General features: G+C 42.5%; 2 protein-coding genes across 6 annotated transcripts in view; one reads left to right on the top strand and one right to left on the bottom strand.

Moving 5' to 3' along the window:
* The window catches only part of RASSF5 (Ras association domain family member 5), a 30396-nt gene extending 25627 nt beyond the window's left edge, over nt 1–4769 (top strand). For 2 of the 3 annotated variants that reach the window (XM_075055751.1, XM_075055752.1), the window contains one exon: nt 1162–4768. In XM_075055751.1, the coding sequence (XP_074911852.1) occupies nt 1162–1314 (153 nt within the window). In that variant the 3' untranslated portion in view covers nt 1315–4768. Of the gene's footprint in view, nt 1–1161 lie in introns of all 3 variants that reach the window. The other variant, XM_075055750.1, reaches the window with a different exon arrangement.
* Nucleotides 4770–4942: 173 nt separating this feature from the next.
* Nucleotides 4943–17472, bottom strand: EIF2D (eukaryotic translation initiation factor 2D). Of its 3 annotated transcripts, none has more exons than XM_075055744.1 (15): nt 17178–17472; nt 16140–16330; nt 15363–15446; nt 13126–13216; nt 12349–12456; nt 11415–11704; nt 11101–11218; nt 10607–10652; nt 9790–9893; nt 7749–7907; nt 6925–7014; nt 6721–6816; nt 5637–5757; nt 5317–5491; nt 4943–5210 (listed from the first exon to the last, which is right to left on the bottom strand). In XM_075055744.1, exons 1-15 carry the CDS (start codon nt 17231–17233, stop codon nt 5140–5142), a joined length of 1800 nt encoding a protein of 599 aa, XP_074911845.1. In that variant the 5' UTR covers nt 17234–17472; the 3' UTR covers nt 4943–5139. The 3 variants fall into 3 exon arrangements, with proteins under 3 accessions (XP_074911845.1, XP_074911846.1, XP_074911847.1); XM_075055745.1 differs by having other exon boundaries at nt 17213–17469; XM_075055746.1 differs by lacking the exons at nt 16140–16330; nt 17178–17472 and adding an exon at nt 13970–14135.
* Between the last annotated feature and the right edge of the window lie 195 nt (nt 17473–17667).

The raw sequence follows: 17667 nt of genomic DNA, 5'->3' as shown, positions 1-17667 counted from the left end.
TATGGCAGAGGCAGCACGGGTGAAGTGGTGCCACGCAAGCAAGGCTGTTTCCCTCTAATGGGTTTGCCTTCTAAAATACTGAGTGTGATACCAGCTTTTCTCCAAACTTAAATTACCAGCTGAATGGACTGGTTGTACCTTACTTAAAAAAAAAAAAAAAAAGTTTGGTCATTTATTGCTCCTAAATTATGTTACCTTTAAAAAAATTAAACTTGAGCTGTGAAAATGCTGAGGCCAGTTTTGATGGCCAACCTGTAATCTGTTTACAGAACCAAGCAATGCCACCCCAGAGTTAATCCTCAATAATTAGATTAGCTAAACACTGTTGTAAGTAATCCACTAATTTAAGTAGAAGCCAGGGACACTCAGGTAATAAATTCGCAAGCAGTTTTTGGTTGCAATAATGCTCCCCACCACAATGAAGGCAAATGTTGGGAGCTTCTGCATCCTGTGGGATTCTGCCTCCCATGCCGGGAGCGGCTCCATGCCGCGGGGTGGTTCAGGACGTGCCGTGCTGCCAGAGGAGCGGGGCTGCAGTTGGTAAGGATGCCGCAGGAATGCCGGCTTCCCGCGGCAGTGCTGAGCAGACATAAAGCAGTATTTATTAAGTGATTGCAGTCACCAGCCTGTGGCCTGCCTGTTCCTTGCTGTCAGCCCAACGCTTTTGTAGGTGACAGCCGGAGCAGCCTGTCTGCTGGCACCCTATGCCATGAGCTTTACTGAAGCTCAAACAGTTTTGATAATTTTACAATAAAATAAAGAGAATTGGCTCCTGCTGGCTAGCATTGCCTGCTGGGACCTTGCTCCCCCTTCGTGACAAGAAGTGCAGGTGAATGTTGTTACATCAGTTACTCCCATATATTTTTCAATTCCTTAGGTAGCTGTGTCATTCCTTGCAGGGGGAGCTTTAATTCACCTGAGTAAAGATGATTTCTATTAAATCTACAGTCTGAGGGGCTCAGGACTGAGATGGTCCTTTATGGTGTAGCCCATTATCCTGTTCCTCTCACATGAGGCTGTGAGATTAAGCTATATGGAGATCAGATCCATGTTTAAATGCCTTTTATTGTTCCTCTTCGCAGATTCAGGCAAAAACCCCCACAAAAGCAGTAAAGTGAATGGTGTGTGCTTACTTGCCCTCTGTTTCTGCTCTTTTTGCAGTGGGACGCATTCTCCATCCCAGAGCTACAGAACTTCTTGATGATACTGGACAAAGAAGAAAAGGAAAAAATCCAGCAAGTGCAAAGGAAGTACGAGAAGTTTAAACAGAGACTGCAACAGACCTTGAAAGAAGCCAGAGGCAAGCCTGGATAACCCTTCAGGAGGCACTGGGCATCAGACTAAGCTAGATATTATTTTTAAAATGAAAAGACACTTCTCAGGACACCTTATAGTAGTCACTCTCCCTCTTCATCCTTTCATTAAGGACTGGCTCACAGCACCCATAAAATGAGCATATTGCATTTTCTTCTTCTGAAACCTTTTATCCCAGGACCAGAGCCAGTCAAAGAACAGGAAGCCTGTTTTAAAACTGTGCCCGTCAACAAACCAAACACAGCTGCTGGTTTGCTTTTCAGCTGTACCATCAGATGGAGAAGCTTCATGGAAAATGCTTGGTGTTAAGCCCAACAGGAACATCTACTGGCTAATGTTTTGAGCAGGGTAACACTTGCTGTTCACACTCCTCCCAGCAACTTGCTTGTTCTTGTTCGGAGGTGCTGCAGCTCATTGCGTGTGCCCACGTGGCCGAGTTCTCATTTCATAAGTAGAGCACAGGAAGCAGCAGATAAAGTGGAGGAGGTTGTTGCACCAAACCACGTGGGTGTTGCAGCTGTAAGCAATGCTGGACGGACTTGTTCAGGGCTAAGATAGCCAGGGCAATGTCAAGTTATGACACCAAGGCAGCTGCAACACCCAGTCTGTTAGTAAGTATTACTGAAACTTGGTAATATTAATTCCAGGAGAAGTCATCCATTTTGATTCTATTTAACTTCCAATTTTGAAAACAGGTATCAGTTAAAGCAAATACCCCTGATGCTTAGCTGAGCCAGTGTTTTACCACTTTTCTGCTCTGTAGGAATTGGGACCTATGTTTTAAGAAATTCTGTTTGAAAATTGTAAAGATGATGGTTGGGGCACAGGCCAATGGTTCGATATTGAACGTTTAGCAATACATATCCAACAGATGAACGCAGGAAAACTCAAAATCCCTTTCACAAATCAAACTGATTTTGAGCTATGAATGGGTCTGGCACTGAGGGAGAGGAGCTCCAACCAGGGCCAGGGTGTGGAGGTGGCACCACAGGCTGCCTGTGTGGGAAAGCCTTAGCACCAGGAAGAGTAAGATAACTATTAGCCTCAGATGCTTTCCGCCCACCACTCTCTCATGCTGTGCTTCCTCCTGCTAACCCTCCTTGCACTGCTTTCCTACCGCTCCTGTCCACGACACACCATTCTCTCCTGCCCTGCGCCACTCTGTACATGTCATGTTCTCCTTCCCTCCCTCCCCACTCGCAATCGGTGCTCTGCCTGCTTGTCCAGGATGGTCACCAGGTTTTGCTCTCTACATGGAGCTAGGAGAGGACAGAAGTCTCTCTCCCTCTCTCAGGGCTCCCACGTCTCCAATGCATGCACTGTGCATCCTTCATAAAAATCCTTGAGCTGGAGCCTCGGTTACTGCCATAACTCTAACCAGAGACCCTGATCTTGTTGATGCCATGCAGTGATCACTGAAGGCTCCAGGGATGCCAGTCTGAGAGAGGATGGTCCCCATGTTTACTCTCAGTGCTTTGTACCGAGCACGCTGCACACAGCCAGGTTCAGTCTTCCCTCTGTTTACACAGGACACCACAACAAAGCGTAAAGAGAAAACGGAACATTAATACTAGCTAGATTCAGATGGAGCATGTGAAAGGGTTTCATATGGACTTGATGAACAAGTGGCCCTTTGAGCTCGCTGTAGACTGCTGTGATCCCACCTGCGTGAAGTGGGAAGGGAGGCAACAGGTTATTGGGTAACAGTTACCACAGAGACAATGTGGAAGAGTCTAAAATTTACCTCAGTGCCTTTTTTTTTTCCTTAGGTGTGAAAACTTTGCATTTTGGGCTAAGGAGGAAGTTGGAAGGGGCTTTTGTCGAGAGGCCTTGTCAGTCCTGTCCCCCTAGTTACCTAAAGTACTGTTGTGATGAGGCTGCTTTTGTCCATAGAGGGACAAGGAACTGTTTTGTTTCTTTCTTGAAGGTGACTGCTTGGGATTTTTTTTTTTTTTTCAGATTTGTACTTGAGTATGTTTGTTTATAAACTGTAAGAGAGTAAGAGCATCACTTAAAGCCCCTTGGTTTGTATAAATGCCACTTTCTGCAAGCTTAGTTCCAGCTCATGTTTTAGTCAGTAGTATAAAAGGGTTTGCTAACAGGGCTATGGCCTCTGGCACGCGGTGCAGGACAGGCCTCCCAGCTGTACTGTACTCTACACCCAGATGACCTTTAACAATGTGGTGGCAGCCCAAATAGAGCAACAATTTTCATGCTCTGGGGCTGTTTGTCCATTTACAAGAATACTTATTACTTCACCATGCACTTGTGAAGTAATTTAAATAACATTTATCTAGTGCTTTGAGTCTTGAAAGCACTGTATAAATACTTCTGTTCAGTCAAGAGGAAGAACACTGTAAAAACTGCCATTGGTTCTGAGAAGTAAGATCCAGATGCTTGTTTTTAAATCCCTTATCTTTCTGGCTAAAAGTTGTAAAGATTTCTTTTTTCTTGTTGTTTTCTACTAGAGTTTTGGTGACTGTCTCCCTCTCCCTTCCTGGAACCCAGCATGTCTTTGACATTTTGTAGAAGGCATGGCTTCTTATGCAATTACCGTGAATGCTGCTGAAAACCTCCTGCAAAGAGGAGGGCTGTTTCTTTTGTTTTGACAAGATATGGGGCATTTGAAGAATTGGTAGATCTTGAAACTCAAATTCTCAATGGTCAGTTGAGCTGTGGCTAGGATAGAAGTATTGGCCCCTTCCTTAAGCGCAAAATACTGTTGGCAGTGCCTTTGGTTAGTATATTGTCTTGCCTAGTTTGTGTGAATTTATTTTTCATGTCTATTGTAAAACATGTAAAATAATGTGTATAGAATGGAATAGTAAAGCTTCTATGGCAAAGTGAAATGCATTTTTGCAATGCTGTAATTTATTTTTACTACTCCCTAGTAATTCTATGGCATTTTTAAAAAATGTCTCACTTCCAGCTTTTTTGAAGGTTCTGAAACTACTTGTTCATATGCAGACAATGTAAAAGACAATGATAATAAAACTGTCAGTAAAGAAATCTCTTTAACTTCCTTTTCTGGCGCCCTCCTATGGAACTTTCATGTATTAAGTCTAAAGGGAAAATACAAGAATCCTTCCTAGAAGTTAATTTAAATTTCTTAACCCTACCATAAAGTGTTTAAGCTTCAGCTAAAGAAAGAGGTACGGAACATCTACCCCTGTGAAACCTGACCAAAGTGTTCCATAATCATCTCTTAATATTTTAGCTGAATTTGACAGAACTGCTACCCATGTCTACCTGTGATAAATTACAGTTAATGTCATACATTAAAATGTATTCATTATATATAAAAGTAATATAAACCATAAAAAACCAGCTAACAGAATTCATTCTCAGTGCTGGAATGTCTGATACTAATCCCTGGAAATGTTTAAAAGGATAAAATCTAAAACCAAATGGGTTTTACTTCTGACATACACAACCTATGGCAGAACATGCTGGACTGTTCTAGAACAATGTGTTGGAATATACTTGCTTACATTTCAGTGGAGGTTCTACTACCATGCCTCTTGCTTTGCATCTTTTAGCAAAATATTAAACTAGCCAAAAGCCACTGTAGCCAGAAAACCAGTGCACCATTAGGAAGTTCTAGAAAATACATGGAAGAGGATAATGCTAGGGGTTTTATTCAGCTTTTTATTTTTATGAAAAATGGACAGCTGGAGCAATATTATTATTTGGGTGAATCCTAGACCTTGTAAACATCCAGGACTCATTTTTGAATGAATAGGGCCTGTACATTATCCTTGATTTGTTGGCAGAACACTTCTATAAATAATGAGATCTGAGTAATTCTTACAGTAGATTTTTCTCTTACTTCCTCCGGCCAAGCTTTGGAGCCTTCTCAAGGCCTTGAATATATTTCCGAGGTAGCTGGTATTCTTCTGCAACATAACCAAGAGTTCAGTTCAGGTAAATATTCAGAGCTCAAGAATTAAAATCTGTTATCTTGCTGTAACTAGTCCCAGCCCAGTTCCAGAATTGACTTACCTAGCAGCATCTTGGCCAGATGATGGATTTGGTTGCCTTGGATCTGGACCTGAACTCTGTCTTTTGTTCCTGGTACTGGGGTGATGGTGGCACTGGCTTGTACTTTCTGTTGCAGAATGTTGGCCACACACTGTGGGTCTAGACCATACAGCTCAAGGTTCTTGATAATTGTCACCTACAGGTTTTAATAATTATTGCAAACATCACTGCTGTAGGTATTAGCAAGTCATGTCTCATTCATCCCAGAAAAATGAGCTGCCAAAGCTGCTCTCAGAATCTGGGCTTCTGCTCAAACCCCATAATGTTAGTTTTCTTTTTACCTTTTTATTTGATGATCTCTGTGCTATGGTTATGTCGATGGCCTCAATATTTCCTTTCCTCACAATAGGTTCTTGTCCAAAAAATGTTACCTGGTGTAAGGGCTGCAGTCGTTCAAGACACCTGAACAAAGTTTATACATCCAATTAGTCTATACAGTACTGCAAGGCTGATGTTAACTCTGCTTTTCCACTGCAGCCTCTCACAGGTTTTTGAGACTACATGAAAGCCAAGATTCTACATGTGAGAAAAATTTGTATCTTAAGAAGATAATGCATGATGATCTCATGCAAAGATTTGCATCCTAGCTATTATTTAAAGAAAGGGACCGACTAAAAAGAAAGCTAGTCTGACTTGCAAAAATTATAGCTTAGACTGTTACTGGTAAAATTTTATAAATTCGGTCTTGTAGAGGAAAACCTTCCTTAATTTTGTCTTTAAGCTATTGTTCAGTTGTATTGTTCACAGATAGGTGAAGCAACTTCAGTTTAAATTTCAGCATAAACTGTGTTACTGTCTCATGAGCAAACTTGGCTTCAGAAATAAAGGAAGCTGCTGGAGGTGCTGTGGAAGCACTGTGTGAGGAAGAAGCTCAAGGCAAGAAACACATTGGGGATATTTAGGCAAAGTTTTTCAGTATATGGAAGCAATGGTCTTGTGTCAGATACTCAGGCCTCTTGGATCTAGAAGGTGGGTTTAGGTTGTAAATGCAGAAGTTGTCCTGCACATAAAGAGCAGGATGATGAGCATGGCCTAAAAAGGGCGTGTTCAGCTATCTATTGAAAAGGATAGCTTTATAAATATGTACATATAGATTATACACAAAACCAGGCACTTTTTCTTTGGGACGCTTTCCCTAGTAAGTAAGTGGTTAGCAGGTAAACGAAAAAACCCTAATGACAACAGTTAATGCTAGGTGCTTGTTAAGTGGTGGAGAATGAGAGATCCTTCAAGTGAAGGTCTCTGGATATTTTTTGTTGGATTACCAGTAGGAAGTTACAACTTGGGTAGCTCCAATAACATGTGGCTTTGAGTTGCATGCTATATATCTGTGTAATACTGAAATGCTACATTGGGAAAAGTCACCTGCTCAAGAGGTCATCCCATTTAAGTTTTGAGATTTCATCTTGTTCTGATTTATCTAACAGGCAGTCGCACAGAATGGCATTCACTTTTACAAAGCTACAAAACAAAAACACGCGTTAGTTAGAAGCAAACAAGTTCACTTTTTTCCTCTAACTTCAGCATCTCCTGCGGAAGCAGGGTAGGACAACTTCCATGTCTACTTACTTTTTGTTTGTTTCATCAACCAACTCATTAGTCTTCACATAGTTAATGATGATGTTTCTCACCTCGCTACTTGAGAGGATGCTGCCTTTTCTAAAGAGAAGGAAAACTTTTTCACTTACTTACTACTTTAAGTTGTTAGGTGTTGAGTTCTGTCGCTAAGACAGAAGACACCAACTACCCTGACAACATTTGGTAGCAACAGCTCAATATTGAAACACATCTGCTAGGGAGTGATTTCTTATTACACCTCAGCTGCTGTATACCAGATAAAAGGCTCACAGCAGTAATTACAGAGACTCTAAAACTCTTGGTTCTGGGAACCTAGTTTGGGAGGATGACCCTAATGGCACCCCTAACTTCAGGGGACAGTGGATAATGTACAAAAGTGCTCAGCTGGAGAAAGGCTGCCACCGAGTGCTATCTAAACTACATCAAAACAGACAAGATTAGGGCACAAGGAGGCAAGTGAGTTCTTTAAATTATCTGAGCATCCTCTTTTCAGTAAACCATACTGTAGGTGGGCAGAATATGCCTTACCCAATGGCAAATTAAGACAATCCAAGTAAAATATATCAATTTTGACACTTGAGCTATCACCTCCTTAGCTGTGGGAGAAGTGATGTGAGTACTTGCTGAATGCAGTTGTCACAGCCTCTTCTCTTTCTTCCCTTTGTGAAGCAATGAATGTATTCTTGATTCCCATCACCCTTCCTGACAGCATTGCAGGGCCCTCTGATAAGGGCTAACAAAATGGTAGCAGTATAGGTTTGTTAGTCTCTCTCTTTGCGTAACAATGGGGTTTTTTGTACTTTTCTAGTGCTTACCTGTGTCCAGATTCCTGAAAGAGTGGGATCATTTTTGTTGAGACCCCATAAAGCGGAATGATTTCAGGAGCATGGTACACTTTTTCTCTGTCTTCACTCTTGCTGTCTTGGGCAGCAGAGGCTGAAGAAAATCCTTCGGGTACTGCAAATGCTTTAATGCTGAAACGAGAATTATTTGGCATGAGTGAAAGGGATTGAAACTTAGCACTTCCATTTCACTGAGAAACTAAAACCTAGCAGAGTTGCACAAAAAGCTTTCTGGTCTGTTGTATAGTATGTCAGTTCCTCCAAATGCATTCCATTGCAGTGGGGGGCCTGTGTCTCTGGATTAAAGAACATGGTGAAAGAACAGTATTTTGAAGCATTAACTACAATTACTAAATTTGTCCTTGTACACATTTCAAAGAAGATACACATAAATAAGCACCTTAACTCAGCTGATATTAAACACTTTTCACTCTGAGTAAAGCTCTATATGATGGGAAAAAGTTAATATCTCCACCTATTCTAGGCATATTTGATTCTCGTAATTAAAGACAACTGCCATAATTCAAAGGATGCTGCCCCATTCCATTGAATTGCTAGAATTAAATTAAAAAAACCCAACTGTACTCTCCACAAATGTACAATGATTCTTTAGTGGCCACTGAAAAAAGGCAATTCTGGAAAAGAGTGGTAGGAACTGTATCACTGCAGGAGCTGGAGTCTCATTTCATTGACCAGAGCTGCAGATTCTATGCTCGCAGGCAAGAGAATTGACAAACTGAGTTTGAGTATGCCTGTCTCCTAATGATAAGGCCAAGTTTAATGAGAGAAAAGTTAATGCAAAAAGTCAAAGTAATTCTGCTTCTTTCCAAATGCAGAAGATATGCTTCTATCTACAGAAATATTCTCCACTCCATTAGTTGCCAAGGAGACGTTACAGAAGAGGAAGCCTCAGGCGTGCTGGGAAATTTCAAGAGAGAGCTAACGTGCCAATAAGCAGAAGGAACAAGTAGGATGTTCTTGATGTGAGCTATCTGCTAAACCTTAGAAAGATAATAGAAACACCAATAAAGGAATTGGGTAATAAGTAACTGAAAGGGTAAGAGTATTTCTGCAAATCAATATGTGTAATGGAAAACAGGAATTATTTTTTTTTTCAGATTATAACTTTGGCTTCTGATTTTGCAAAGTGCTTGATTTGATCCTGTATGACATTCTGAGACTGTAGTTTCATGAGCATTTATTCAGCAGCAGTCATCTTTTTACTGGAGTTATTGTTTAGACAGGTAAGTTCACTTCAAAGCTGAACAATGAGTTATCCCAGCACATAGATGGAATGGAGAGGGGGAGACCTGCTTAAACTTGGAGGGCATAAAACAGTCATACCATTATAGTCACTGTTAAATAGATGGAAAACTGCCTGGTGGGTTTCAAAGCTTCTCGCCTCCCTTTCCCAACAACAACAAACTCACGCAAACTATCAAGACACTGTCAAAGGAATGTACGTTTTAGTGACTGCTAACAGGCTTGATACTGTAACTCTTTTATTAGTATCCAAACTGGATGCCAGAAATTGTCATTCTAACACTGCAACAAATTTGCAATGAATCGAATCCTCCTTAACATTTTCAAAGCCATTTCTATGGAAAATCTGTACACCCGCTACAAGGATCAAGAGCCATGTGCAACTTTCAGATCATTTAACAGTACTTTTTGATCTTAAGTTCTATGGATGAATGCACAACTGACAAGAAAGGCAAGGCGGAGATCACGACACTGTCATTAGACTTTAAGCATGCTCAGTGCCACTGAGTAAAGAAGGAAGAATATAGTTTACCTGGAAGAACTTCACAAGAGCAGGAAACATAAGCAATGTTGTACAGAAGCAGGGTATAAAACCCCTCCATAGCACATTAAGATTAGGAAACGAGGGCTGCTACAGCTATTCAGAACAGGAATTCAAGCAGAGTATAGGTAATAGAGCTTGAAGTAGCAGATTCCACTCCCTTCTTTCAGAGACTACCAGCTCTTTTAAAGACTACAATATTCTACATACTCTGGATGTTTCCAGTCCACTTCCACGATGCTCTCCACACCTTTGTTCAGCTCCTTCACTTGTAAGATCTTCTGGTGCTGCATACATTGCAGGAATTTAGAGAACTGAAGGAAGCAACAATCAGAAATGTGGAGTCAAGCATTTAAAATTCCTGTTCATGTGTTTCTGACTGCCCTAAAGTTACTTGCTAAATCAGAAAAACCTCTTTAAAAAAAAAACCAAAACCAAAACAACCCCCCACCACCACCTTTGCTTCTCTAAACACAGCAATTGCTAAGGAGCAGTGAGTACCTCTGTCTGGCTCTAAAACAGAGTAAAAGCAAGCGTTCCTTTTGTAGGTCTGCCATCTGTTTGTTCTGCGACTTTCTTAGCCAAATCACAGTACATCTCACGTGAATTACTGGGAGATCTTCGGCAATGCACTTTGTCTTTCCTTGTCATCTACACAACAGGGACAATATTGTCTCCTTTCTTTTCATTTTTGTTCATTAACAGCTTTAGAAAAGGAATGGCCTCTTCTTGCAATTGCACTGTCCAACAAGATCAGAACCCTTTAATAGCTATCGCAGTATATAGTGGCAGATAGCATCAGCTGCATTCAAAGCAGATCAATGCTCATGTTTTCTGGACAATGACTTTTCTCCCTGGATCCCACAGGAGAAGAGAGTTGAGAAAAAGAACTTGGCTTTTAATAACAGCTTCTAGGCTTTTTGTTTATGTTTGTTTTACTAACACTTGAACAATTACAAGTTCAAACTTTTTCTCTCCTTCCATACCTTATTTAAATTAATGCAAAAAAATGACAGAAAAATCTCACCTTCTTGTAGCTTGATTTCTTTATGTCCAATTGTTGTCCAGCAGGGCTATAAATGGATTTTTTAAAAGTTCTTTAGTTATAAGTCACCCTTCATTTCTTCTTAAATCTTGCTACTTATGCTAGAAGTTTCTTAACAGCAGAAATACAAACCATACAGAGGAAGAATTACTTCAAACAAGCTAACAAATAGAATATGATGGTGAAACTAGTGTTAATGTTCCTATGGATAGGCAAACAGCCATTTAAGTGACTAAATGATCTTGAAACAAACGTCAGCCAACTCAAGTTAGCTACCAAGTGCATATCCTGCTCTGGACAATCCTCACATCAAAGCATTTGATGTAAGAAGTGAGCATAATCTCAGGTAACCTTAGATAAGGACTGAATTTTATTTTTGAGTCAAAAACTTCATCCTAAATATCACACTTGATCTCCACAGTTTTAAAGACAAAAACCCAGCATGCAAATCCAAAGACAATCTTTTTGCCACATACCAGCATGAGAACATATGGCTGCGTAGAAATGTGCTGGTGAGCAGAGGGAGATCCGACTTCTTTACTTTGCATTTTAAGGCATGAAAAAAACACTGATTAAATAATGCATCCATTTGCTCTGCAGGGAAAAAAAAGGACAAGCCGTGAGTAGTCTGTCTTTCAGAACACAGCATGCAGTTCCTTCAGACCACACAGAACTGTCTCTACCTCATTCTCACAGTAAGCTGTCTAGAATGCACGGTAATCTAGGTTGTGGGTACGGGCTTCAGCAAACCAAAGGGACATAGTTTGGTTTCATTTGTATGCAAAAATACCTTGTGGAGTCCTACTGCCTTCAGCTTCCTGCTGAACCTCTGTGTTGGCGTCTTCAGCTGTTTCTGCAGCTCTGTTCTCATCGAGTTCCTCCTTTCCCAACAGTATTGTACAACTGTCTCGCCCCTTCAGGCTCAAATCACCAATGTCCACATGCTGCAATGGGTCAGTGGAGAAGCTGATGACAGGCTCTTTCCCCTCCATCTCTTCCTCATCTTCAGCACTCTCCTTTTCAGCAGAATCTGTTACCAAGGGAGCTAAAGTAGGAGGATAAGATTTGTCACCATATTCCCTAGAAAAGGAAGAAAAAGCATAACATAGCTTTCTGTTTACTGCTTTGAAACCCACAGGACAATGAACAAATGTCACCACGATAAAAGGCACTGGCAGCTGCATGGATCTTTTTTCACATTCTCAAAACCCTAAAATTTATTTTTAACTCATCTTTCTCCATAAACTCCATGTTCCCCCCATGAATCTTAAGTTAAAACTGAGCAGACTAGTTGAACCCAAATGCAGAGCAACTCATTTATTTGGTTGAGACTGGCACAGTTGACCGTTTTTAAGCAAAAGTCATTCAAAGTTCACTTTTGATAGAACAAGATTTTCTAAAATCAGAGTAACAGGGATGTTCTAGCTTCATTTCTATAATAATTACACTCAGGTTGAAGGAACTGAATCAAATGAGTAATTTTATCTATCTATTTCCGATATGTGTATAATGGATAGATGTCAGGACAGACACCTGCTTCTGTCAGAAAAATGTAGCCATCAAAACCACGTAGCCGAAACCTTAATGATGGTCTTATCTAAACTGTACCCAAATAACTCAATATGTTGAACTAACACATTAAACTTACTGGGGCACAGATGTTGGTTTTAGTAAACACATGAGACTTGTTACACATTTTACCAAATGCCTGGCAATATACCCACCAGAGGTGATCCATGTATGTGTGCAACACAGCAAAGCCCTTCCCTTTCATTCCAGCAGCCAGCATCTCCGCAGTGGACATAGTGGCAACTGCAACTGCTACTGGAGCTCTGGGAAAAGAAGGGAGTCTTACAGCACACATACACTGTACTACTTAGACAAAGACAGACTGAGCCATTGTGATATACCGAATTTCTCTTGCAATGTCCTTGTTCTTTACCACCTGCATTTTTTAAAGCACCTAGGTATTTTCTGGTTTTGTCCCATCTTTCTGGTATGTAAAGTCTTCCAAAGAATCCCAAGGATATGTGCAGCTATGATACTGAAGTGAAGGTTGTGCAGTGATGCATTCTTTGCTTTAATAAACTACAAGAAGCACATGCACTGCCAAAAGAGACTAGCAGTGGGGAAAAAAAACAACAGCTTTAGCACTGCTCCCTCAATCTGAATTTCCACATGGGCAAAAAGACAACTGCGTAGAATACAATCTTTTATTAAAAAAATCACTCTTTCAAAACAAATCTACCAGTTGTGCCCCCGCAGGTCCAAAAGAACCAATTTGCAAAGCTGTCCGCCCAAGCTCAAATATATCCTAACTCAGAAACTTCAGTGGATTTTTTTTTCTGCTGTATTTTCCATTGTTTAGGCCCACAGCGCATCAAATGCACGAGAACAATTCTGCTTTTATTTCCTCAAAACCCCCAGAGTCTTCCTGTAAAAAATAGCTTAATTTCATTTTTAGTTTCTAAGAAAAGGTATGAATAAAGAATCCTCTGTACCTGTTTCCCAAGAGGGTGACAGCACAGAGCGTCCCCCGCTCTACTTGAGGAAAGCCAGAAGATGGCACTACAACTCCTGGCAGCATCAGATCTGAAGAAAAGAATAAAGCACATCCATTTCTCAATGAAAGACTCAGCCACTACCTCCTCCACCCCCATCCCTCCTGTTACTCAGCAAAAACACAAGCCTGTTAATAGCTGAGCACATGCCAGATAAAACATGATTCTCTGTTTCTCCTAGTAAGGCAGCACATCTTGCTACCACCCTGTGGAGTAAGGGATCCAGTTCACAAGGGTGCTGGGCACATCCCAAAAAATTGCAGAGGAGCTAAGCATGCTCAGCCCCCTGCATTGTCAGGCCCGAAGGGAGTACTGTTTTTAACAGAAAGGTATGAGCTCCCAGCCTAGACAGCACTACTCTTCATTAATGACATGGAAAAAGAAAGGAACAAGGAGATGCGTCTGGAATGACCCTTCACTCTTGCTGTCCCAGGGGCAGGTTATCCCAGTAGCTCTCTCCCTGAAGAGAGAATCGCCTAAAATTTGCCACTGCCGACCCAACCCTCCTGATCTGACACAATAGCTGCTTGCACTCAGCTGTAAACTCTCCTTAGCATGAGGAAGCAGCCTTAACCATGTCCTTGCTAATCTGGACAGAAACAGTACAACTTGTTGTGTGCTTCCTTCTGCTTTCCATACCTGGGATAAATAGACCAGCATGTGAGTAAAGAACAGTCTTACATGCCGCATGTATGGCACCACGTCATCACCAAATTACTTAAAGAGCATCTGCTCCCCTTATAGCAGCTGTAATTGTCTAGAACTTGCAGTCTCACGGACTGACCTGTGTTCCATGGTTTGGTTTTGAAGGCATCTCACTTTTTTCTCAGCATCATAGATTTAATGTATATGCTGAAGAAGCCAACAATATTTTTCCTCCCATTCACTGTCACAACTACTTTCAGCAAATCTAGAATGAACTCTGCAATTGCAATCAAGGCTCCACATCTCTGAGGACAGAAATCACATAAAGACCTTAACGTGACAAGGTAAGTAGCATGTGTATATTATGTAAATAACCAGGGCAGACAGTAAATATTTGAATTCACGGATAGCACTACTTTGATGCTCCTCTTTGTAACTGAATGGTCCCTAAATCTGCTCCCTCCCTCCACGTCTACAGCACTGGATAGTCTCATGCCTTTCCTCTTCTTTCTGAGATGTGGCTCTACCTCTCCTCTCTGCCTTTGTTGGCCATTGTCTCCATGGCCAGCTTCTTATCTTTGGATCGTACCCAGAGGTAGCCTGGTTGCCATGGGAGATGAATGACCCGCAGCCCTCTTTCATCAATTAGCCCTCTTCCCCCATTAGCAAGACTTTTTCTTCCCAGAAACTAGGTCACTACAAGCCAGCAGCAAGGCTTGCTCAGATGTCTATCAAAGCTACACATTCAAGCCCTTTATTTCCCCAAAAGCAAACAAAGTAAACAGAGAGACTTGAGTTCTACTTTAGATACTGCGTAATGGAAAAAAGACATCTCTTCCTACACATACACTTCCATTTACAGACTAAGGCCGCAGTGGCTGCAATTTAATCTTTTTCTGGTTGAGCAGTTCAGCAATTTAAAGTTTATAAAGACCTGATTCTCATGAGTCTGAACTGTGTCCAAAGCAGGTTCCAGAAAATAGAATCCTTTCTTTTTTAGTCTTGATCCATAATTAGGTGGTAGAGCCAGTAATCCAGGAATTCAAATCCAACCTCACCTGCACAATTCACCATTTACCTGACAGCGATTACAACTGTAGGTTCCAATATAAACTCACTTCTTATCCATAGGATAAGCTAGTTCACCTCTGAATTGACAGGAAGCAGGGTGGCAGCAAAGAAACTCAGCTGCTCAAGGAAAGTTACAGAAAAGACAGACCAATGACACAGGCAGTTCTGTGTCCCAATTCAGAGTTGCTTATCACCCTGAGAAGACATTTCCAAGTCTGAGACTCCCACATTGAACAGGTTACTGCATTTAAACAGCTTGACCTGCTTTGTTTCATTCACAGACTTTTTTACAGCTAATTTATTTTCCTTTTTAGGACATCACCATGAATTACTTTTGAGTACTTATTCTTTATACTTTTTTGTTTCAGGTACATTTTTGCCACTGGGCAAGATAACATCAAAGAAGCCCTGAAGGCAACTCCTTTTTGCAATGGAATGTGACAAAGTTCTAGTCCTCTTACCTGCTCCTCCTGCTAGTTTCTGTAGCACAGGGGGCCATGTTGAAAAAGCAGGGAGAAGATCTGGGTAGACCCACAGAGCGTACACTGTCCCAAAACAGAACCAAATTTAAAGATACATCATTAAAAACTTCTCTAGCTGTTGCTTCTTCCCATCTTTAAGACTAAGCAGTACAATACTAACCACAACTAAGCACTCCCCTGTTACTCAGGTAATCAAGAAATCTGAAGTCAGAACAACCCTACAATAATTAGTAGATGTGACGGAGAAAAATAAACTGCTAGTTAATTCAAGCCCCTGTGAATTATTATAAAGAATATAGATAAATGTTTGCATTATTTTCCTTAAATCAAGGACACTTGGCACTAAAATGCTACTCCAACAGGGGGGAATTGCTGGGTATGGGAAAAATAAAAGCATAGAATATCAGACCAATTCATTGCCTAATTCCAGGTCTGCCTCAAAGTGGACATCAAGCTTCTTGGAATTACACCTTGCAGTGGACAAAAGAGAGAAAAGGGGCTAAGATGCTAAACTATGACTTAGAAACCAGGAAACAAGTCTTTTAACCTCTGAGCACATCAGTTGCCTTTTTACAGAAAGAATCCAGAAATGCCACCGATGTCGCAAAGGTGCTGGCAGAATAAATGCGCTAAAGATTATGAAATATACTGATACAATAGTGATAGGTACTTAAGACAGAGACAAGGAAATCTTCTGGGGAAAGGCTGGTGCCCAGTAAGTACAGAGGGAGGATTATTCTAGTCCACTGCCCATACCTGTTGGATACAGAGCTTTCTCAATTTCAAACAGTATTGGGTTCCTGTTATTCATGTAAACAGTGATGGCCTCCCCTTTGTGAGAGTATATTTTGATGACATTAAGCTCTTCCTTGTTTGGAATAAACTCAGTCAATTGTTCAGCACTAAGGTTAGGAAAAGCTGCCGCAACATCGGTTCGTAGTTTTCTCCTGTAATGATAAAGTTGTAAGCGTGTTACAAAGCTGTCTAGACTATGCCTCAAAATAATTCCTAGATCAGTAATTACTATTTTGTTGGCTGTTCACGCGATTCCCACTTTTTCACAGAAGATAATCTGAAGCATTTTTGTCTGGTTTTACAAATGAGATAGTTGCATGCTGGAAGAATACCGAGAAAAGTCCAAATATGCTGGCCCTGCTTGTATTCTTCCTTAAACACCCGCTTACAGCTTCTGTTGCTGTCTTCGCCCCCATTTCGCACTGTGGTTTCACTACTGCTCTGAGCTCCTGAGCGCAGATCTGGGGGCGTCAGGCTCGCTCGGCCCAGCCTGCTGCCTACAGCCTCCCGCAGCTCCAGCACGGAGGAGCAGGGGTGCAGCCAGATTTCCCTTTCTCCCCATTTTTAATTGACATTTAAGACACGGTGACCGGCACAAGGCGGGTTTGCGTGGCCATTCACGGATCGGCAAGCCGGCCTAGCACGGCTACGCGAGAACATAAAAGTAAAGAAGGATCAGCTAGGCCTGGATGAAACCGTTCATTTAAGCCTAGTTTAAGGAGGGCAGCACCTTCAAGCGTTCGAGTTTACCACACGAACCAGGCGAAAGCAGCCGCAGCTCCCCGCCTGCCCCGGGCCGCCCCTCCGCCTCTCCGCGGGGACAGAGCCGCTGCCCTCGCCCGAGACCGACACCGGACGGCGACTGCAGGCCGGCACCGCCGCGCCGAGGGCCGGCCCGGCAGCGGGATCGAGCCGTTCCCCTCAGCCGAGCCCCCGGCCTCCCGCCTGCGGGCCTCCCCGTCCTCGACGCGGCGGGGGGTGCTCCGGCCCAGCACTCACCGGTCGGACCCTTTGATGGCGGTGTTGGATCTCACCCGGAACGCCCTGGAGAACATGGCGGGCCCGCGCGCCCCCTCAGACGCCGCCTCGTTCCCCCTCAGGCCGCGGCGGCCGCCATGGCCGCCGTCCCGCGGTACAAAAGCGTCCGGCTGGAAACCGCCTCCCCGCCAACCTCGCTCAGACCGCCCGGCTCGCTCCCACCGCCCCGGGGCCTGTGCGGGTTGGGGCTCCGCACGGGGGAAAGGCGATCGCCGTGAGCCGCCTCGCCGGCGTTGCGAGTTTTCTGCCCGACGGAGCCTTTTCGTCTCCCCAAACGCTTTGTCCTGCGAGGGGGCCCCTGGGGCGGTGGGGGATACGGGGAGACTGAGAGAGGCGAGAAACGGGCAATGAAACCCCAACGTTTCGCATGCGGATTTTAAACTGTAAGGGCTTTTATTTTTATTTTTTATTTGGTGAGGAGAGTGCTCTGCCGGTTACCGGGGGGAGGCCT

The sequence above is a fragment of the Buteo buteo genome, chromosome 23 (assembly GCF_964188355.1).
Source record: "Buteo buteo chromosome 23, bButBut1.hap1.1, whole genome shotgun sequence".
Taxonomy (NCBI): Eukaryota; Metazoa; Chordata; class Aves; order Accipitriformes; family Accipitridae; genus Buteo; species Buteo buteo.
The sequence above is the reverse complement of the archived record's forward strand: the minus strand, read 5'-3'. Positions and strand labels throughout refer to the sequence as shown.